Source organism: Drosophila obscura, unplaced genomic scaffold, assembly GCF_018151105.1.
Source record: "Drosophila obscura isolate BZ-5 IFL unplaced genomic scaffold, ASM1815110v1 contig_109, whole genome shotgun sequence".
Taxonomy (NCBI): domain Eukaryota; kingdom Metazoa; phylum Arthropoda; class Insecta; order Diptera; family Drosophilidae; genus Drosophila; species Drosophila obscura.
The window spans coordinates 1,182,302-1,206,078 of NW_024542690.1; the positions used below are offsets into that span (position 1 = coordinate 1,182,302).

General features: G+C 44.8%; 3 protein-coding genes across 3 annotated transcripts; 2 read left to right on the forward strand and 1 right to left on the reverse strand.

Moving 5' to 3' along the window:
- The first annotated feature begins 13,396 nt into the window (after positions 1–13,396).
- On the forward strand, positions 13,397–14,210 carry LOC111068921. Its single transcript, XM_022358714.1, has 2 exons — positions 13,397–13,477; positions 13,544–14,210. The coding sequence occupies exons 1-2, from the start codon at positions 13,463–13,465 to the stop codon at positions 14,201–14,203; spliced, it is 675 nt and encodes a 224-aa protein (XP_022214406.1). The 5' UTR covers positions 13,397–13,462; the 3' UTR covers positions 14,204–14,210.
- Positions 14,211–17,934: 3,724 nt separating this feature from the next.
- On the forward strand, positions 17,935–19,119 carry LOC111068836 (bromodomain-containing protein DDB_G0280777). Its single transcript, XM_022358577.2, has 3 exons — positions 17,935–17,958; positions 18,029–18,328; positions 18,403–19,119. Exons 1-3 carry the CDS (start codon positions 17,935–17,937, stop codon positions 19,117–19,119), a joined length of 1,041 nt encoding a protein of 346 aa, XP_022214269.2.
- A 703-nt stretch (positions 19,120–19,822) lies between these two features.
- LOC111068936 (transcription factor SPT20 homolog) lies at positions 19,823–21,103 on the reverse strand. Its single transcript, XM_022358734.2, has 3 exons — positions 21,024–21,103; positions 20,224–20,938; positions 19,823–20,016 (listed from the first exon to the last, which is right to left on the reverse strand). Exons 1-3 carry the CDS (start codon positions 21,036–21,038, stop codon positions 19,844–19,846), a joined length of 903 nt encoding a protein of 300 aa, XP_022214426.2. The 5' UTR covers positions 21,039–21,103; the 3' UTR covers positions 19,823–19,843.
- Positions 21,104–23,777: the final 2,674 nt, after the last annotated feature.

Genomic DNA, 23,777 nt, shown 5'->3' on the forward strand with positions numbered 1-23,777 from the left:
GTGATAATTTGCAGCAATTTGAACTTGAACAACTTTGGCCAAACACGTTTTCAATTTGATTTGCTTAAAATATATTTACATTTACCCCTCCTAGAGCTCTGATTTTCCGCAATCGCAGAAACCGACCCGTTTTTATCCAAAATTCGGTGTAGTGCTGCCGGCAGACGTTAGATCTGATGGCGAACACTTCATTTATGCATAAATTCGCCTGGTTTTGTTAAACTGGATTCAAATCTGGGTGAGAGCTTCGATCGTTATGGCAATCTCAAAACAAAAGCAGCAATTTCATTTTGTTATTATAAAATAGAACGCGTTCTTTCATCGATGGGGAAAGTGTCATACTACACCTCTATAAATATCTGAATAGTACGTGGATATGACTTGGATGTGGGTTATAAACCGTGTATTTGTTAAACCTTTGCACACAGAAAATTAAAATGGGACAGAAGTTTCCGACGCACAAAAGGAAGCATCTTCATTGAAAGATATTTAAATAATTTAATCAACTTTTTCATTGTAAAACATAAAACAACAACAAAAAATCACATCTGTTGACTGTCCACATTCAGTTGACCGCTACTGTATTTAAACTACATTTTTCGGAGATGTTCAAACTGGTGACAAAACAAAAACAAAAAGAAACAACAAAAATATCTCTAGTTGTAGACTAACATGTACATATCTATAGTTATAAATCTATTTTTACTAATGGGCAGTCCCGCCAAAAGGTCCAACAGTCCAAGAATCATGAAAAGTCAATAAAAACCGATTTCCATATAAATAAAAAAATAATTTCATTAGCTTTAATGCGAAACCCTATTAAAATTAGCAAAAGTTCACGCTTTCGGTATTTTTATAGTCTTGTTATCTTTTACTATTATCTCCTAGAAAAAAGATGATTCTTGATATATTCTTGATTTGGTAACGTCCGCCGACTTATAGCAAAAAAAAAGGGAAGGTTTTTTCATTAAATAACTTTGAAAATGAACACTTCATATTTCATATACATGCACAAACAATTTGTATACAGATAGACCTACCCAATTCGCAAAGTTTTGCTATTTTGTACTCCAACCTCGAAAACCACTTCTGTTTTTTGTAACGCAACTTCTGGTCATATTTTAGCTATATCTTTTAAACCGTACGCTCGACCATTTTTTTTTTTTTTGTGAATAAAGGCTTTTCCTATTACTATTTAACAAGGATAATATTTTTCCAAATTTTGTTTTTTTAATTATTTTTTTCAACATTTTGTCGAATCTAGCGTAACGCGTGACTACAAATAGATTTAAAAATTTTCTTTTTCGAACGATCCGGATTGCGATCCTTTCTCGCTCTATATACATACATACAAATGTACATATATGTACATGTATGTATACATAAATTGTTACGCTGTTTTTTAACGGATTGATTTTATATATTTATTTATTTATTAATTTTTAAGGGTGAGCACACAGATGTTGTTTATCTTTGGGGGTTTTGTTTTTTTTTTCCCCCAGGGGGGGGGCTTTTTCTTTTAAAAAAAAAAAAAATCCCAAAAAAAAAAAAAACGTTTCATGAACACAAAATACAAATTATGCCAGGCTAGTTGTTGGTCAGCGAGGGGAAGCGCACGCTTAAGGTTTCCGGCTTCTGCTCGTCGGCTATTGGGGTGATGATCGCCCCCTCATGCTGGTGGCCTATACTCATCCTACCAAAAATGAAGTAGCGTGCTACGACGAAAACTTAACCGGGAGATACTACCTATCCCTGAATACAAGAAAAAGCTAGGGTCTGTGCTGCGAAGAGTTTCGACTCCGTCTCTGGTGTTAATGAGACTGTCTCGCCCGCCCTACCTTGGCCATTCCAAGCCGCCTTCATTGAAAATGGAATGGCCCCTTCTGCCTAGGGACGCCTACATGGGGAGGGTGCTAGCTAAGGCAAATAAAAAAAGGAATTAAAACATTATAAAATATATTCTGAATTCTATAAAAATGAACTTACTAACATACTTAAACTACGATATGCACGAGAAATAAATAATAAAATGAACGCATATAAATAAATAAGAACAAAGGATGAATAAATATGAATAAATACGAATAAATGATCAAACCGCTGATCGTTGTTAGGACAATTTTCCCGATCTGCGACCATTGGCTTGCAAAAAGTGTTACGCGTAAACTTTGATGGCAGAGGATGGGCTAGCGCATGATTAATTATGTCCGCGAATAAATATATTTCTGCTGGTTTTGGTCTGTTGTTAAAAAAACGCAGCCTTATGTGGCCATAACAGCACTCACCCTTGTCAGGAATCCATCGACGAAAGCGCTCTCACCGACGTATTGCTTAACGGAGAGAGGGGAGAGAGAAAAAATATCGAGATGGAAGGAAAATATTCTAAGCGCGCACTCCCTGACCTCTCGCTCTCATCGCTTACTGCCAAAACACTCTAATCTTGCTGGGACACCAACCAAAACGTTAAAGCTTAAAACTATTTTTTTTCTTTTGAACTAAACGTTACAAAAATCACACAAAACAAAATTAATCACAAAAAAAAATGAAATTCTCTTGGGCATCTGGTATGCCTCTGGCCACCCGCCGTCCGGATCCACACGGGGGTCTCTCGCGATTCCTTTGCGGATTCCCTCGCTCCCAATAGCGCAGGGTCGCCGACGCAGCTGTCTCTCTGCAAGGTTCACGGGCACTAACTAGCCATCCGCTGAGCACTAGCTCTGCCTGCTAGAACTTCGGCTAATCTTCCCTCTTTCCCTTTCCCCCTACGCTGCTACTTGCGAGCGCTGCTGGTATTTGGCGTATAGGGAGGCACAAGGGAGACAAAAAAATGGGCTCGTCCGAGCTCTGCGCGTGTCAACTGCCGCCTATATGGGTGATGGAGCGGGACTCCTCTGCTGATCTTCTCCTGGACACGGGAGCGATCCTCCAATCCAGTGTCCAACTGAGGGCACCTCTTTGCGGCGTCGCCTGTGCCCAGCGACAGCTAACGAGCGCCAAGATCTGCACGAAGCGATGGAATTAGGCGTTGCCGCCCTCAAACTTTGACTATCCATGCTCACCAATTCAACGCCTCTTCGCCAAATAAATCTTTTCCTTCTGGACTTTTTCACCGTCACTGTGCACTTTACTTGTGCGTATACGCGTATTATAAAATTAAGGGAGTTTTTCCACTCCGCACAACTGCACTGACTGGGGGACCAAAAGCGAAAGACCGAGCTAGACGCTTCCGTTTAAGCGCCAACCTCATGGTCTCGAAAAGGTTAAAAGGGCCACTGAGTGAAAGGCCTGACATTTGCCCCTGTTACTCTCTTTTCCTCCGAAAATTCCTTGACCCGATCATCCAATCTGAGCCCTAGAGGGCGCCACCTGACCTTCCCCTGGCCGACAGAGAGCGCCACCCGCTAACACTCTAGATGCTGCTACAAGCGTTACAAAAACCCCCCGCCAAAGATCAGACTTGGGGGTCAAACTCCCAAGGATGACAACAAAGCAGCTTGAAGCAGCTGGCTTACTGCCGCATATCTTTCGCGTGGAACCGACCTACAAAACGACCCTGCAAATCTTCCAAATCATAGTAAGCCTGCCCTATCTTCTTCTTGACCCTAGCCTTCAGAAAGGCAGGACCCAATTTCGCACTGTAGCCTGAGGGAAAACTACTCTGCCTGAAATTCTTCCTAAAAACTTCCTGTCCAACATCGTAAGAAATGTCCCTTGATCGTAAATTATACTGCCTTTCATTTTTATGGTTCTGCTTTTTCATGACTTCTAGAGCCCTGCTCCGGACCAAGTCCAACGAATCCTCCCGAGAGAAAACTGCTGACTTATCATCCACCATACGCAGTGCTCTCAGAAGCTTATATGTGGCTCCTGAAGTGATGAAGTGCTGTCCAAACACCATGTAATACGGAGTGGTATTAAGACTGGCATGCACTGCTGAACGCAAAGCGCAACAGATGCTGCTGAGCTGCTCGTCCCAGTCCTTTTGATCCTCGCGTACGTACGATCGGATGGCAGCGATTACCGAGCGATTCACCCGCTCGGAAGCATTAGCCTGGGGTGAATACAGAGCTGTGAAAGTGTGTGCAACCCTATACTCTCGGAGAAGCTTTTGGAATGCCTCGGACTTAAACTGCGTGCCATTGTCAGACACCACTGTTTCCGGCACACCAAAAGCGTGAAAGAGATCTTGCTGCATATATTTTACCACCACATCCGCAGTCAACTTCTTTACCGCCTTTAGAAAAACATATTTGGAATAGTGATCCAAAACAATAAAAATGCCTATGTGACCACTTCTTGACCGGGGATATGGTCCGAGGAAATCCACGTACAACTTCTGGAAGAATCGCTGCGACTCGGGAGCAACCCCCATTGGCGGTCTCTGGATTGTGTTTGGAGCTTTGGTTGACTTGCAGCTATCACAAGCCTGAATGTGCTTCTTGACATCTGCAACTAACCCTGGCCAGTAGTAATACCGCCGTATCCTCTCCAGAGTTTTGTGTATGCCTCCATGGGAAGCCAAAGGATGGTCATGCGCATTTCGCAAAACTTCTCCCACTAACCCTTGCGGAACCCATAACTTCCAAATGAATACATCATGCAGCACCTCTCCCTTTGCATGATCTGACTTACGATACAGTAAATTGTCCACAATTTTTAGATCTGGCAACTTGTCGTTATTGGCCCTAACCCTTTCTACCATCTCTACATACTCTTCTGACTTAAATTCCGGCGATTCCAAGTCCACCAACAAACCATGGCTCGCATCCAAAGTCGCCAACTCCTCTTCATTTACCCGAGACAGAGCATCCGGCACCACATTGAGCTTGCCACTACGATGCTCGATCCTAAATGAGAAACTTTGCAGCTTCAACGCCCATCGAGCTAGCCGCGAATGCAAATCGGTTTGTGACATGAGCCACTTCAACGAGGCGTGATCCGTGATTACGGTGAACTCATGCCCCTCGATGTAAGCTCTGAACCTGTTTATACAAACTATGGCGGCCAAACACTCTTGTTCAGTGACCGAATAGTTCTTTTGGGCCTTGTTGAGTTTTTTAGACACAAACGCGATTGGGTATTCATCCCCTTCAAGCGTCTTCTGCACCAACACGCCGCCAACGCCTGTTTTACTCGCGTCGCAGTGCACGTAGAACGGTTTGTTGAAGTCGGGACTTCGCAGAACTGGTGCTGAACAAAGCATTTCCTTCAGCTTTTCAAAAGCCTGCTGACCCTCTAGAGTCATTGAAAACTTTTGCTTAGGCTTCAACAAATCCGTAAGAGGCGCGGCCACGGAAGCGAAATTGCTTATAAACTTCCGGTACCACCCAACCATACCCAGGAAACGCCGCAACGATTTTAGAGACTTTGGCAAAGGAAACTCTGACATCGCCGAAATTTTATCCGGATCTGTGCGAATCACTCCTTCGCCGACAATGTGACCCAAATAACGCACCGATCTCATACAAAATTTGCTTTTCTCTACGTTAAGCGTTAATCCCGCCGTTTTTATATGTCCTGCCACCACACTCAACACCCTCATATGCGACTCGAAACAGTCCGACACGATCAAGAGGTCATCCAAGTAGACGAACACCTCATTTCGTAGGCCTGCCGGAATGACCTTATCCATTAGCCTCGTCATGGTCTGCGACGCATTTGTGAGGCCAAACGGCATTACCTTGTATTGGTATAGAGGTTTTCCGGGAATGGTAAAAGCTGTTTTATCGCGTGAACTTGGCTCTAATGGGACTTGCCAATAGGCATCCTTAAGATCAAGGCTCGAAATAAACATCGCCTTTGGCAGACGGCCTAAAATGCCGTCAATCTGTGGTAACGGGTACGCGTCCTTTTTGGTTACAGCATTGACTTTTCTACTATCCAAACACAGACGCACCTTTCCTGGCTTCTGCACCAAAACGACCGGTGAAGACCACGCGCTATCCGACTCTTCTATTACCCCTAAACTAAGCATCCTGTCTATCTCCGCGTATAATAAACGTTCTACCGCAGGAGATACAGGGAAATGCCTCTGCTTCACGGCTTTTGCATCCCCAACATCAATTGAGTGGGACAGCAAAGTAGTTTTTCCTAAACCGGAAACGGCGAATGACGGAAACAACTTAATGATGGCTTGCAGTTGTTCCATCTCCCTTTCACTGAGGTTTTGTGACTCCTGAGCTATCTCCGATATTGTCATACTGGGTGGCAATAACTCAAAGCTTGACCAAAAATCAATCCCCAAGTATAAGTCCTGACTCAGTGATGGGATTATGTGAAATTCAACGTCTTTGACCAAATCCTTATACTTCACAGGTGTCCGCAATCGACCCACTACCTCCTGCTTTCTCCCGTCAGCCGTGGATGCCGCTACCATACCCCTTTTAAAAGGAATACGGCTTTGTATTACCCGCTCAGCTAAATTTCCGCCTATCACGCTTATAGCGGCGCCAGTATCTAACAACCCCAGCATCGTTTGGTCGAGCAGACGAACTTCCGCATATGGACGCTTATCTCGCTGCTTGTAGCGAATGCAATTGATCGCCTTTGCCGCCTGCCAAAACGCTCTCATCCTTTTTGCACTTCTTGCTGAGGGCCTGTTTCTGGGTTCGTCCTCTTTAGGGTACGTATGGAGCCTGGACGAAACTATTTGTGGCCACACTAAGGCTTGGCCTATGTCTAACTCTGATTTCTCCGATACGCACTGGGGGATGGTATCATTTTTTCCTACTGGGAATTCGCCTCTACACTTAACTGCTTGTGACGCTGAACACCGACCGGCTGGCGAGGCTGGGTGTTCGCTTTGCCGTTTTTTTGGCACTTGACACAGGAAGGCTTATACTTGTTAGGTGCTCCACACCCGAAACAAAACACCTTTCTCTTGCTATCACAGTCATGATAGCGATGCCCCTCTTTTCGGCAATTCCAGCAAATTAATGCCATGGCTGCAACCTCATCTTCTCCCTCAGCGTCCGAAAATTCAGAGGCATCCTCCAACTGGACTTCCTCTATCAATTCTGCGACCTGTTTCCGGAAAGGAATCGACTTCTGGTAACCATGACTCCGCTTCACGTCATCGAGAAAACCCTCTCTTCGACGACAGACCTCTCTCAAACGGTCCACCGAATCTATTTGTACATTGAGAAGCTCATGCCTGATCTCGGGTCGCAAATTTCGACGTAACGTCTCAACTATGGCTTTTTCGGACATGGGAGTTTCCAAATCGTCCATTAACTGTATTAGGGCGTCATGGAAGGAGTCGAAATTTTCTTTCTCTTTTTGTTTCCTATCCCTAATTGCTTCCCTAATATCTAGATCCGTTCGCGAATCCCTGAATTGCTTCCTTAATGCTTGGCATAAGAGATCCCACCTCATTGTAGTGGCAGACTTATGGAACCGCCAATAAAAGTCTCTAGCTTTTCCATCAAAAAGCAGACTGGCGTTGCTACACAGCACCGAAAAATTCCCTTCCAGAGTCTGATGTGTCAAAGCTTCTACTCTGTACAGAAAATTATCCACGCTTAAACCTTCTTGTGTCCCATTAAACCGCAGCTTCCAACTGTTGAGGATATGGCCAACTTTGTCGGGTCGTTGACTTAAATCGGAAACTGCACTACTTGGACGCTCATAGTGAGGATACTGCGAGGAAAACTGACTGTTCAGTCCCCGCCGACCTGAATTCTGACTTTCTTCCCTTCTGTCTTGTGGGGCTGGATCAGTCGACTCTCCACATCTATTACCCTGAGAAGAGCTGCTGCCTCCCCGCCTGGAAATGATCTGCCATGCTGGACTGTATAATTTGTGCCATTCTATCCGTTAGCTGGGCTACCACCTCATCTTGCATGGTGCTAATAGCCTGTGTCACCATGCCACTTACTATTTCGGAAGTCATAGCTGCTGTCTCAATTTGCTTGGCTTGTGCCCTCGTATTATGAGGAGTACCCTTTTCGACACATACCGCCTTACATGTGGGACAGGTGGTGTGGGTCTTGACATATGCCTCTATGCAGTTTTTGTGGAACTCGTGACCGCACTTCGTTTTTAACGTAGGAGCAGCTGCCAAGATCTTCCCACACAGCTGACAATGAGGCGCCGAACCCGATGCCGGGTCATCCTCTGGTTTTCCCATCGCAAACAAAACAGAATTCTATTTCTTCCCAAGACTATGAAGGACTTGACGCCAGAAACACAAAAGCTAAAAACTCAGAACAAATTACGTAATACAAGTAGAAGACACGTATTAACCAAAATCTTAAACCAAAAGTGAACGCAAAGTAATAAATAAAATAAATAAATAAATAAAATAAATAAATAAATAACTAATAAATAAGTGCAAATGAAGTAAACAGATAAGTGTAACGATAATTTGAATAAGCTGAATAAATAACTAAACGATAAAAATGCTGGGAAACCTCAGAATGTATATGTTTTAAAAAAAATTGAACAAAACTGTTGTTTTTCGGATTTATTTGGCTCCACTTTGTGCGTTGCCGGCAGAGGGTCAATGACCGCCGCAACAACTACAGCTGTTCGCACAGCGAGAGAGCCGAGTAGTACTCACAAAATCCCAGCATTAACAACGCTTTGAACCGAGTACACGAACATATATCGAGCAAAAACCACAAGAATAAAACGTAAAGAATGAGACAAGACAAAATAGAGTCATAAAAATATTTGCCTATACGCATAGCTAATCCCCATGCAAAACAGAACCTATGCTATTGGAGACAAAGACCCGCAAGCACAAAAGGAAATAGAAAGAATGTGTGCGCGCAGCCGCCGTGCACTTGTCGCTGCAAACATAAACCAACAACAAACGCAAGCGCGAGCCGTGGCCAGCTGCTGCTTTATCTACACCGCTGTAGTCCAAACGTCTCGGCTCTGCACTCTACACCAAACAAAACGGGAATGCTTCTTCTGATATCACTCGTGGCCTGGGGAATTTCTTTGGTCAAGATCAACCCTAGTATGTCCAACTCGACGACAACTCATCAGAAGCAATGGCTAAGCCTCTTGCATCAACTTTCAAACGTGGCCAGGGTTTCGTTTATAAACGAGATTACCTCTGTCGTCCTATGCGCCCGAAAGACCATGCTTATGAAGCTTGCCTAAGAAAAGTAGGGTATAATTGAGATTATTGCACTTTCGTAATGCACTTCAGACGTGGCCGGATGAGAAATCGAAACTTCTTCTTCCGTTTTCCGAATCGTCTGATGGGCACTTTACTAGGTGCTGATTAAAGAAGATAATATTCAACAATGACAGCCACAGCTCCCCAAATGTTTGGGTAGCTGCTCCACAAGATCCAACGATCTATATTGGGCTCTGCTGCCTTTGCTGAATTGGAAAATTTTGAAAATGGAAAAGGGATGTAATAGTATATATGGTGTCACACCTGAACAGGTGTGGCCCCACGTTGGGCGCCAATTTTTAATTATGATGATTTATCTTCATAATTCATAAATGTAACGTTTCATGAACACAAATATACAAATTATGCCAGGCTAGTTGTTGGTCAGCGAGGGGAAGCGCACGCTTAAGGTTTCCGGCTTCTGCTCGTCGGCTATTGGGGTGATGATCTTGCCCCCCTCATGCTGGTGGCCTATACTCATCCTACCAAAAATGAAGTAGCGTGCTACGACGAAAACTTAACCGGGAGATACTACCTATCCCTGAATACAAGAAAAAGCTAGGGTCTGTGCTGCGAAGAGTTTCGACTCCGTCTCTGGTGTTAATGAGACTGTCTCGCCCGCCCTACCTTGGCCATTCCAAGCCGCCTTCATTGAAAATGGAAAGGCCCCTTTTGCCTAGGGACGCCTACATGGGGAGGGTGCTAGTTAAGGCAAAAAAAAAAAACATTAAAACATTACAAAATATATTCTGAATTCTATAAAAATGAACTTACTAACATACTTAAACTACGATATGCACGAGAAATAAATAATAAAATGAACGCATATAAATAAATAAGAACAAAGGATGAATAAATATGAATAAATACGAATAAATGATCAAACCGCTGATCGTTGTTAGGACAATTTTCCCGATCTGCGACCATTGGCTTGCAAAAAGTGTTACGCGTAAACTTTGATGGCAGAGGATGGGCTAGCGCATGATTAATTATGTCCGCGAATAAATATATTTCTGCTGGTTTTGGTCTGTTGTTAAAAAAACGCAGCCTTATGTGGCCATAACAGCACTCACCCTTGTCAGGAATCCATCGACGAAAGCGCTCTCACCGACGTATTGCTTAACGGAGAGAGGGGAGAGAAAAAATATCGAGATGGAAGGAAAATATTCTAAGCGCGCACTCCCTGACCTCTCGCTCTCATCGCTTACTGCCAAAACACTCTAATCTTGCTGGGACACCAACCAAAACGTTAAAGCTTAAAACTATTTTTTTTCTTTTGAACTAAACGTTACAAAAATCACACAAAACAAAATTAATCACAAAAAAAAATGAAATTCTCTTGGGCATCTGGTATGCCTCTGGCCACCCGCCGTCCGGATCCACACGGGGGTCTCTCGCGATTCCTTTGCGGATTCCCTCGCTCCCAATAGCGCAGGGTCGCCGACGCAGCTGTCTCCTGCAAGGTTCACGGGCACTAACTAGCCATCCGCTGAGCACTAGCTCTGCCTGCTAGAACTTCGGCTAATCTTCCCTCTTTCCCTTTCCCCCTACGCTGCTACTTGCGAGCGCTGCTGGTATTTGGCGTATAGGGAGGCACAAGGGAGACAAAAAAATGGGCTCGTCCGAGCTCTGCGCGTGTCAACTGCCGCCTATATGGGTGATGGAGCGGGACTCCTCTGCTGATCTTCTCCTGGACACGGGAGCGATCCTCCAATCCAGTGTCCAACTGAGGGCACCTCTTTGCGGCGTCGCCTGTGCCCAGCGACAGCTAACGAGCGCCAAGATCTGCACGAAGCGATGGAATTAGGCGTTGCCGCCCTCAAACTTTGACTATCCATGCTCACCAATTCAACGCCTCTTCGCCAAATAAATCTTTTCCTTCTGGACTTTTTCACCGTCACGGCGCACTTTACTTGTGCGTATACGCGTATTATAAAATTAAGGGAGTTTTTCCACTCCGCACAACTGCACTGACTGGGGGACCAAAAGCGAAAGACCGAGCTAGACGCTTCCGTTTAAGCGCCAACCTCATGGTCTCGAAAAGGTTAAAAGGGCCACTGAGTGAAAGGCCTGACATTTGCCCCTGTTACTCTCTTTTCCTCCGAAAATTCCTTGACCCGATCATCCAATCTGAGCCCTAGAGGGCGCCACCTGACCTTCCCCTGGCCGACAGAGAGCGCCACCCGCTAACACTCTAGATGCTGCTACAAGCGTTACAATGGTAGGAAAAGCAACGGTACATAGCGTTTTGCCGTGCCGAAGATAGCAGATGCAAAAACTTAAAATTATTGCATGCCCATATTGCCAAAATTAAAGTTATTTGAAACGAATTCTTTGTGGTGTTTCTCACATCGCATGCATGCAACCGTAATGTGCCACAGTGAATAGTGGCAAGGTGTTTATTATGTATATGATTTCTTATTCAGGGGGCAAGGCTCCAAATGGAAATTTCACATAATTTCTACACAAAATTGGTCGATAAAAGTATGCTATGTGTTGCCTTCCCTGTTTGGTATCATGACAAGGCTCCAAGTCAATTGTTTGAATTCATTTTTGGTTTTTATAAAGTACTTTAATCCTTGACTAGTTGAAATAATTATTGTTTCTCATCGTCGAAATATGTTGAACTCTCACTGTTGAGCTACTGTGCTTCATAAAGCTTTATAAAGCATAGAGCTTTATAAATAATGGCACAAGATTTGGGTTATTTAAACGTATATATATGTATATGTACATATGTGTTTATTTCCCGTGGGAGGCGATGGGGTAATTAATTAAACAGGCGAACTTGGAACTAGACCGTGTTTATGTGATAACAATTACTTTTAGTTAGTAAAAAATGCGTGGCACTCAGATCACTGAGCCAGCTCGCGACAACGAAAGAACCAACTGATAATGTCGACGATAGAATTGAAGACAAACTGCCATTCAGACGAGCCTCCTCAGTTGACGAAAGTCGAGACAGGATAACTGAGAGAGTAGGCAGAGGCAAGCCAACAATTTTAATAATAAAAAATACGTTATTTACCGTATGCTAGAAAAGAGTTAGATGAAGTTCAGTCTTAAGAGATAGTTGTCTTGTGGCTGCCATGGCCGGCGCTTAGCCGAACACTCACTTCCCGCTAGACATCGCTAGATAGGGTATTTCACCCTGGGCTACGGCTACGTACGTCTTTGGATTGTGTTAGCGGATTGGCACTCCTGCACAAAATTGTACACCAATATTTACACCCTGTTGGCAAATATTTAAAGCATATTTATTTATTTATTTAGCATATACATTCTATATATCATTTAAATTAAAATAAAATTTAAATTCAGAAATGATGACTTGAATGGCTTTCGCATTGTACTCAATCTTACACTCATTGTTAATCTCTTCCATTACATTTGTCATGAACTCACCACAGTAGATGTTTATACTCAGTGCTCATACTCCTGGAAACATAATAAATAATTATTGACTGGTACTCAAACGAACCCCATCGACTTGTGTTTATTCACGGATTTCTTCGGAGTTCTTCGCATTGAATCTAATTCGTTTATTGAAGATTATCACAGCCCCAAAGTGACCAAAGTTTGCAACGCACAGAAGGTAATATCTCCGACCCTATAAAAATCGGAGTCTATATAGCCATTTCCGTCAATCCATCCGGCAGATAGTCTCTTAGTTTTAGATAAACGTTGTAAGTACTAAATTCCTTTTCAAACATGGCATTTATTCGAATGTGTCATAAGGAGGTAAAGGTTACATTTTATAAATAAGCAAACACCCATGCACAGGGGGAACATAGGCACTCAGATAATCATGTAAGAGTACGGATATACGAGTATGCATATGTCATTAATGTTTCGATGCAATATGCAAATGAAAGGCAAGGGTTTAAGCTATTACGAGTTTAGCACACCCAACTCTCTGATTGCATAAGCCTGCATTTCTGAACAAGTCGGTGCCGTCCCGTCCCGTCCCGACTGCCCTGCCCTGCCCTGCCTAAATCACACAGCATACGCCGCCTAATTCCCTAATTTGAATAGATTTACACATTCTGCGCCCTACAAATGTGTAAAGTATTTGATCCAATTAAAAATCGACGGTCAAATTAACTGGAACATGCCGGAAAATGAAACGAAATTCGGCCGATTGAATTTCCAAACCACCTGCCCCACACCGTTGTGGAATGTGCATTTTCATCTGCGGCCAGAGAGACACTTGCTGCAGTATAAATACGGCCCGCGGTGCAATTTTGAGACAAAGGTAGCTAGACAGCCACGCAGCACACACATCCAATCTTCCCAGCCTTCTGGTGTGCATCCCTCAAACACTCGTCCAATATGCGCGCTTTTCTGGTGAGTTCTCAGTCTAGAGTATTTCCTCTGAATGATGGTCTCTAATGTAAAACCCAACCACCCCAGATGCTTTGCTTGGTGGCCATCGTCCGGGGCCAGTACGACTATACGCCCAGTTCGCATGCCGGGGACGGCAACGGAGGACTTATTGGAGTGTCCAGCAGTGGTGCTGCCCAGCTCTCCGAGCCCATACTCATTGCCAACGAGTTCAACAAGGAGTTCTTCTCATACAGCGCCCCAGAACAGGAGTACGACAACCCGCACGCCAACGAGCAGATTGCCAATTCGCTGAAGAAGAACCTGCGAGTCCTCTTCATCAAGGGGCCGGAGAACACGGGTCTAGAGCAGGCAGCACTCCAGCTGGCCACCTCGGCCTCCGACGACCGCACCGCCATCTACGTGCTCAACAAGCAGGCTGACATTGGGGATCTGACCAACAAGCTCAACCAGATCAAGGTGCAGGCAAACAACAAGCCAGAGGTGCACTTTGTCAAGTACCGCACGCAGAGCGACGCGGAGAATGCTCAGCGGACTATTCAGGCTCAGTACGACTCGCTGCCTGGTCCTTCCAGCAACCACAATGCGGGCTCCTCGTCCCCGGTCCTGGACTTTGCCTCCAAGGGTGTTGTCAGCGGCATCTTGGGAGGTTCCGGTTCTGTGCCCACTGGCGATCTAAATGCACCATCGACTAGCGCGTATTTGCCACCACCCAACCGAAGGTTTTAGACATAAGAAACGTATCCTCTAGATGTATATTAGTAATAAAATAAATTCTTATTTGTATATTAAAGAAATTGATGAGCTAAATTGTGGAATGTCTAAGCTAACTAAAGCTAAATTTCAGCAAACAGGGTAAGCCTGGAGGGCGAAGAGACTCCGGAACATATCCTGGAAAACTGCCCAGCAGACAGCAGATGTGTGAGTAAATGTGAGTATTTCGTATATCTCACAGTCGCGTCTAGATGTGGAGAATTAACTAAAAATAATCATAACATAAATAATAAAATGTACCCGTACCATTTCCAAGTTCATTATCAATCCGACAAGTATTAACGTAGAATCATAATTACGAGGGAAACAGCCGACCTAACCACTAAAATAAAGAAATTTTGGATTTTTTTCTTTTTATCTTTCAAAGTAGGATCCTTTTGACTCCATATGATTTTTCCAGAAATTTTCCCATTTTTTTATCCTTTTCCAAAATTATGATTTTTTGAGGTCTCCAAAATATGCATTTTTGTGAGATGACTTTCATCATTGGACTGAAATCTCTTACCGCCGAGTCATTTCTTAAGGTTTGGAAACAAGAAACAGTCATTAGGGACTAAATCCATAGAATAGGGTGGGTGAGGGAGCAATTCGTAGCCTAATTTATAGAATTTCGCAATGGAAACTGGACATGTCTGCACCCCTGCATTGTTCTGGTGGGAAAGATTTTTTTTCTTGGCCAAGTGCCGTCGTTTATTTTTCGAATCCTCATTAAATCGATCCAATTAGTTGGCATAAAATTCGGCATTGCCTGTTTTACTCTTTCTAACGGTAATCAATAATTCTGAAGAAAACCCCACCTTGACCTTCTTTTGCCTAGAATCACCCTGAAAAACCATACTGTTTGACTGCTTTCGTCTCTGGTGTTTTGTGGTGGATCCACGTTTGCGAAACAGTGAAAAAACTCGTCCTTATTGTGGTTAAACAAAGCCTAACACTCCTTCGTAGTTGTCACATTTATGCTTTTTTGATCGATTGAAATGCCTACACATCCAGCTAACTCAAGAACTTCCAATCGCCGATCATCCAAAAAACATTTTTTTAATTTGTGCCACCATTTCTGATGAGCTCACCTCATTTGTTCACCCATTACGATGTTCATCTCGCAGCTCGAACGACATCGCTTAAACTCTTCTAGCCAATATTTTATTGTTCTTAACGAAGGAGCAGAACCACCCTAGACAAAATCCTGCTCGGCTTATTTTTGGTTGGACTAAGACCTTTCAAATGAATGTATTGAATCACAAAACCATGACCAATTTGGTCCATGTTCTAAATCAATTTAGAATATTCTCTTTTAAAATCGACCCAAAAAAACTGCGCAAGGTAAGGGCACCAAACTCTAAACTTAGGCTTTTAATAGTCGGTACTTCCTCTTTTTAATATTTTTTGTAAGCAATTTCAAACGTTACTATGTTACGTCGGCTATTTCTGGGACGGCCCTCGTAAGTGCCTGAGGGGTAAATTAGATTTTTGGTAAAAAAGAGAAGAAAACGTTACCGACCCCATAAAGTATCAATAGTATCAATAGAGTCGATATAGCCATGTCCGTCTGTCCGTCCGTCCGTCCCGATGAGCGCCTAGATCTCGGAGACTATAAGACCTAGAGCAACCCAATTTTGTTTCCAGACTCATGTGATATCACACTGCTACACGTTTATTTCAAAATTTCGCCCCGCCCCCTTCCGCCCCCACAAAGGATGAAAATCTGTGGCAGGCACGATTTTAAAGATACGATAAAACTAAAAACGCAGTATAGAACGACCATATCTACCAGACTTCTGAATGTGAATCAGATCGGATTATAATTATAGCCAGAATGAAGAAATTCATTTTCAGCTGCTTCCCCCACGCACTCCTGGAAGAAACACGCTACTCATTCTCTTTCTGCTCGCACACTCGCCTCGTTATGTACGCGAGCTCCCTCTAGCGGAGAAGATGTAGAATATACATTGTAGATGTAGATAACAGATGTAGAAAAAAAATGAAAAATGCAATATTTTTTTTAGATTCTAAAATTTTAAAAAAATTATAAGCTCAAAAATGTATATACTAACTGAGTACGGGTATAAGTAGAGTCGCGTCCTGAGAAGCGGCTCACACGTTCCTTCTCGTTGTTTCCAGACTCATGAGATTTCACACTGAATCAAGTTTTTTATTCAATGTTTTAAATTCACTAAGGACGAAAATCTGTGGCATTTACAATTTTCAAGGTACGATAAAACGAAAAACGCAGGATCGTAGAAAATAACCATATCTACCAGATTGCCGATAACAATGGATTATTATCATAGCCAGAATGAAGAAATTAATAATTAATAGCGAAACCTCCTCCAGCGCTGCAGCCGATACTGAATCTCTTTCTCGCTCACGCACTCTGCCGACTCTGTGCTCCCTCTCGCGGAGGAGATGAATAGTCTAAATTGTAGATGTAGATGAAAGATTTAGCAAAAAAATGAAAACTGATCTTAGTACGGGTATAAAAGTAGAGTCGCGGCCACAGAAGCGACTCAAAACGTTCCTCCTCGTTATTAGTCATTAAAGTTTTACAAAAAGCTATTTCCTTTAGTACAGAATAAAACAGACTGAAATCAGAAATTTTTCTGTGCTAATACTTAAGTTCGCCCATGTATGTAGTTGGGCAATAAACATTGGGCAACATGTCTATATTTCCAAATAAAATGAAAAAAACCTCTTGAAGACCAGCACTTCGTTAAAATAGTATCTAACCGCTTATTAATGCTTCTTGATCTAAGCTAAGAATAATAATTTCAAGTACTTGTACAGTACAGACAACACCCTCATCATCCTCACCACAAAAGTCTGATAATGTTAAACAGAAATTGGATGTGTGACGGAATGAAATCTTTTTCACCGTGAATAGTTTTATTGAAATTAAAGCAAACAAAAGGTGGGATATCCCGAAAGCTGCTTTCTTTGGCCACAAACAAAAGTTTGGTTATTTCTGCGTTTGTCTATTGGTTTTGTCTGCGCTTTGGGTTGCAAATGTGCTGATGATTTTGTACACTAAATACATTTAGCATAAACTAATTTATGTGCAGGGGACTACGCTAGGGGGGGAGGAGCTTATCTGGTCCGGACTGCTCCCCACCTCTCAGCGTATAAGCAAGCCGGATCGTCTCCCACGACTTGGGCGCACCTGCGTTCGTTTCGTGTGTGCGTGATAGGGTCTGGTCTACCTGTCTACAGACATGCATAAAAAATGACTTTCTTTCGGTCTTCCTCGTTTTGTCAACCGATGCGAGTCTTTAGCTATTAATTTTTTTGCATTTATTTAGATTCAGCGATGACAATGGAAAATATTAGACGATTATTCAAATTTAAATACGATGTTGGTGTCCGAGATGGAAGGTGGCGGCTGGCGGCTGGAGGCTGGAACTGGGCCCGAGTTAGATAACAGCCCACATCGCCTCTGCGATGCATCTTCGGATATGGATCCGTGATTTGCCAACAGCTAACGAGGCGGGTTACATATTCGCTGCCGCCTGGCCTGGGCGACAATAGATTCGATAATTTTATAGCAGTGCATAAATGTTTGTTTCTTTTTTGGGAAACGAAATGGCATTTCTAAAGCCTCGACTCTTTCCAGTTGGAGTCTTATAAAAACATTGCTGTCGGGCAGCCAGGGCATCAGTCGACCTCTGCAGTTCAGCCAGTTCGAAGTGAAAATGAAACAGTTTGCTGTTCTATTGGTAAGTGATTGCCTCGAAGAGGTGTCCCGTACCCCCCGCAGCTGCTCATGCTCGTTCCTCTCGTTTGCAGTGCATAGCAGCTCTCGCTGCAGCCGCCCCCCAAGGCTACAAGTACCAGCCACAGGGCCCTGCGCTTCCCATCGGCAATCTGCGTCCGCAGACGCCCCTGTCCCCTAGTGGAATATACTCATCCGCTGCCGGCCCTGCCCTGGGACAGATCACCGTGCAGTCCCAGCAGCCAGCTATCCAAACCGTGCAGACTAGTGCCCCCATTCCTGTGTCCCAGCCCCAGGTTCAGCAGACATTGATCAACTCTCTGCCACAGCAGACCGTGTTCAATACCGTGCCCCAGCAGAACCTGATCCACAATGTGCAACAGCCACAGCAGCAGCAGCAGCAGCAGATTGTCTACCAGCAGCCCCAGCAGACCAGCAGATCCAGCAGATCCAGCATCAGCCCCAACAGATCCAACAGATCCAGCAGATCCAGCATCAGCCCCAACAGATCGTGCAGACACAGTACGTGCAGCGTCCCGCTATCGTCACCAAGGACATTTACATTCACTCCGCCCCCGATGAGACCGAGGAGATCCGCCAGGACGAGCCCCAGCTCGACAGCCTGCCCATTCGCAAGAACTACCGCATTGTGTTCATCAAGGCGCCGTCTCAGAACCTGAAATACACCGCCGCCGCTCTGAAACGCGCCCAGTCGAGCAACGAGGAGAAAACCGTCATCTACGTGCTGTCGAAGAAGCCAGACCTCACCGAGATCCAGCAGCAGCTGCAGGTCACTCAGACAGAGTCTAAGGTGCACAAGCCCGAGGTCTACTTCATCAAGTACAAGACCCAGGAGGAGGCTCAGCGCGCTCAGCAGGAGATCCAGGCTCAATACGATGCTTTGGGTGGCGCCACCCATATCTCGGACGAAGGCGTTGCCCCCATCACCAGCGTCTCGGGTGGCTCCCTCAACCTGGGCCACATCTTGTCCCAGGTGCAGGCGCCAAGCATTGTCCAGCAGCAGCAGCAGCCCCAGATCCAGACCATCGTTCAGCAGCAGCAGCAGCAGCCCATCCTGCAGCAGAATTCCTATGTGCAGCAGACCTCCTCCTTTGCATCCAGCGTGCCGTCAAGGAAGTATGTGCCGGCGAAGAGCTTCAAATGAGCTGAGTAGGCGCAGCCCTGCCGCCAGCCGCATATCGTCCATTATTATCAACAGTCGCCACATTCTAGCTTATTCTAATTTATTGTAAACGCGATTATCGAGGCAAAATAAAGCAATATTCAACAAATACTCAAAAAAGCTATACACACTCGTAGGGTCTTGGATCTGTGTAGGGGAAACCTGGAATGCTGTTAATTTTAGTTTTGTTTTGTTTTGATGCCATCCACGTTGGTGTCAATGAGGTTATGTAATACTCGATTTTTACCTCTCCTCTAAGCAAGATGCTCTGCACCCTGATATGCTCATTTAGTAGCTGCACCGATAATCAAGATTTCATTTCGCTTAATCGACATTATGTAAGACAAATCATATGCTAATTAATGCGACCGGTTTCTCTTGCTGCTCGCTGCTCTTGGCCGTTAGCCATTTATCATTGGACTAATGGATATGTGGTAATGTGAAGCCATAGAAAACCATTTTGATCGACTCTTTTGACAAATTTTTGGGAGCCTATGGCTGGCCCATAAATAGTCACAAGGGAGCATTGCCCAATCTCCCATCTCCAATCTTCCATCTCCAATAGCAATAATTGTGAAACATATGAATGCTTTGAGAGCTGTCGGAGGATGGAACAGAATAATATGTATTTTGGTCTTAATATTTACAACATAACATTGGGATACTTATAAGTATGACAGTCAGCTTAAATTACGTTTGCCTATTCCTATGCGCGCAGGTGGGCGGGCAAATATCTGTTGGGCACGACGCCCGACAGCCCCCCGATAGGTGCCGGTGCCCCTCTGGTACGCTGACTATCCAGAACTCCAATCACCGACGTGACTGGCGCCACTCCTTCGTCCGACACCTGCGAAGTTCCACCCAGCTGGTCGTATTGAGCTGCAAGAGAGAAGAGCCATCAGTGAGAAATGTGTCTATGGTGAGGGAGTGCGACGCGTCGCAGCATAATGGACGCGATGACAAATGCTGCGGCCTTCGCCTTGGTCTCGAACAGCAAACAGCAATAAAAGCTCGATGCATATTAATGAGGCACTCAAGAGTGGCTGGCACGGTGCGGGTGAGGGTGTGGGTGTGGGTGTTGCCTACCTTGGATGGTGCGCTGCGCATGCGCAGCTTCCTCCTGGGTCTTGTACTTGATGAAGAACACCTCTGGCTTGCTGGGCTGCTTGGGCGCGACCTCCTCCAGGGCAGTCTGCAGGTCCAGAGGATCGGGCTTCTTGGTCAGCACATAGATGATGGTCTTCTCCTCCACTGGGGCCTGCTTTATGCGCAGTGCAGCCTTGCTGACACTCGGCGTTGGCGCCTTGATGAAAACGATGCGGTAGTGCTTGCGTGGTGGCGCAACCGGCAGGGCGGGCTGTGGATAGTGCTCCTCGGGATCCTCTGCGGGCGGCACATGAACATAGATATCCTTAGAGACAAGATGTTGCTGTTGCTGTTGCTGCTGCTGCTGATACTGTTGCTGTGGTTGCTGATACTGTTGCTGATGGGGCAGCTGGTTGTACGCAAAGTTTCCATTCAGCTGCGTTTGCTGTGGCAGGACGGACTGCTGCTGTTGCTGCTGGTAGAGCGGAGCCTGGATCTGCTGGGGCGCCGATGTGTAGCCTCCAGACAACACCTGATGCACTCTGGGGGTCTGCAGCGCCTGCTGAAGGAGGTTCTGCTCCGCGATGGTGGCGATCTGGGGAATGGCGGGCAACTGCAGCAGACCAGCACCAGCCTGCGACAGTTGGGTTTGCTGCTGCGCCTGGTAGTTGTACCCTTGGGGCACGGCCACAGCCAGGCCCAGAAGGCAGGAAACCTAGAAAATGCAAGGGCAGAGTTATCTCTGTAAAGCTGTATATTGAGGCAGGGCAGCGGCGGCAGTGGTCCAAGGGCTGGCTTACAATGAAGGCACGCATTTCCGCTAGTGATGAAGAGAGATGTCTCGGCTCAGGCTCAGGTATGTAGCACCTGGACGCTTGGCAATCGCCGTTCAACTAAATGCTAATCACTGTCCGCCCGGACTTATAAGGCCCAGACTCGAAAGTGTCGCTCACGAAAAGTTTTGCCGATGAGACGAAGAGTTTAAATGAAACTGAAACTGAATCTAAGTCTGAGTCTGTGACCACAAACGCACCACCAAACCACACGAAGATGAAGACCACGACGAAGACGAAGAGCGTCTGCGAACACTGCCACTGATTTTTACAAACTGGCTTGCGTTTTCAAACAACCTTGAGATAGCGGTGACTATTGTGACCAGTCCAGTTACCGAAAAGCCTCTCGAAACACTCTCCAACTCCGCTATCGATCCGATCCGATCCGACACGCAAAGCCCTGCGTCATCTTTTGGCTCGGACTTGGACTTGGGCTCGGACTCGGGCTCAGACTCGGACACAAAAGAGCCATCTCGCCGGAAGTCATATACTCGAATGTGCATACATGAGTCCGAGTGTACGTATATACGTACACATGAAAGACTTTGTTGGGGTTCAGAAATTTTGCTAGCTTTCATCGCTTTTCGTATTCGTGATTGCAGATAGCCATATACATATGTACCTACTCGTACCTACATATATACATATATGTATGTACATATGTTGATGGCCGATTATGACTGACGAACCATTGGGATTAACAATTTTCAATAGTCACTGCATAAATCACACGATAGATAATTCCATTAGCAGTGGCGTCAACTTGAACAGCTTCGACTTCGGCTTCGGCTTTGAATTCCGATGACCCAATTATCGAGGATCATGGTTCGTTTAGCTGGGCTTGCAGATTTAATTGGACCAAACTTGGTTGCATAACTGGGGGCGACGTGTGTTGCCTTTTTGCAGCAAACAATTAAGGTAATTTTTGGCAAGCAGCCGCCGTTGCCGGCTGAATGGATGCCCATCATGGACTATGACGATGTGGGTTACATTTGCAGTAGGCACAGCATGGCAAGATGAATGATGATGATGCCCTGATGGATGGCTGCAGATTAATCAAAGCCCAAATGGTATCGGGGGTTAAGATGAAACACAATCCCCTCAAATGACCGCGTGGCGTGCGCTCCTATCTCCCCTTTCCCCTTTCCCCACCTACTTTCCTACCACTCTCGTGTGTACAATTCATCTAAAGAGCGATTGCGTAAGGGCTTATGTTGGGTTTTGTTTGTGTGGTGTGTGGTGTGTGGGGGCGTTACAAGGGGGGCGGGGCTGTGCAGTACGCAAATTGTGGCCATCCCCGACTGCTGTTCTCCCCACTGCTCGGTTTATTATTTATAAATACCAAATTGGACCGTCATTGGTTGGGGAATTATGCAATGATGCGAGTATTAAGACTCTGTCTTCGCTGGATCCGTTGCATAAACTTTGAATCCGAGACAAAAGTACTTTGTCTGCAGCGCCTCGCACTTTCGCATTTCGGACTTCGGATTTCGAACCACATCATTTTCTCTTTCGGGGCCCTTCGTGTGGGGGAAATTAACATGGTCAAGGCTTAGATATGTTAGATATGTATGTACATATGTATGTATGTACCAGTATGCGCAGACGAATTAAATAATTAAAATATTATAAAAGTGCCAAAGCGAAGGAATAATAAATTGGCAAAGCCATTCCAATTCCGATTCCAGCTGTCTGACTGGCGATGCACCCAGTGGCGTGGCTAAGTGTGAAAATGTGTTGAATGTGTTGCCTTAAAAATCAATTTCTCATTTTATTAACTCTGATACTTTAGTTTATTAGTTTTTAATTTTCGGTTTTTAATTTCGAAATCACGTTGTTTGCATAAATTAACATCCATCACATTCCCCATCCATCCGCAAGACCCCAATCGAATTGAAGCTACAACTTTCTAGCCACACAAAACCAACCCCCTTGTGGTGGGGTGGGGGCCCAAAGCTCAAAGTTTTCTTTATCATGTTTGGGTTCGGGCATCGAATAACAAACAGCCCATCGACGAAGCTTTCTGATGGCTGAAAGCTTGCCCATAAACTGTTCAAAATTAAATCGAAAAAATATACTATTCCGAGGCATGTTCGTGGAAGATATGATTGACTCTATGCGTTCGTTACGCGGACCCATCTGTCCGTACCAACAGGGAGATATCGGGCAGGATCAAGGTAATGAATTGGGCATGTAGACTCTAGACTTTAGACTCAACGTGAGTACCCATGTCAAGTCAAGCCTTGTCGAAATCAGCCAATCGAAAAACCCCTTGGAATGCTTCATTATAATCATTGTGGCTGCAGCACATAGAAGAGAGGGAAAACTCAATTAATATTCGATTGCTCATGAGCGATTAGCGCGGCTCACCTCTTATCACTTGTTTTTGTACAGATATTCTACTTCTAAGTCGTTTGAATGATGGCATTATTTGAATAGTTTGTGCCTGGTGGCTTCCAATTAGATTTCATTCCCCTTTCGTGCATCTAAAATTTGATGTATCGTTCAAGGTTCTTTAAAAGAATAATAAATACAAAGTCGACTTAGGTACACACCGTACCTGCATACATATTCGTTCATATGTATGTATGTATACTCGTATTGGAAAGTGCAAAACTAGTCGGTGAAATGACGAGCAACATCAATTTGCCGCCAATCATCGAAATATTTCCCAGAACTTGTTAGCTGAAGCGCTCGAACACATTTTCGGGCTTCGTTTCC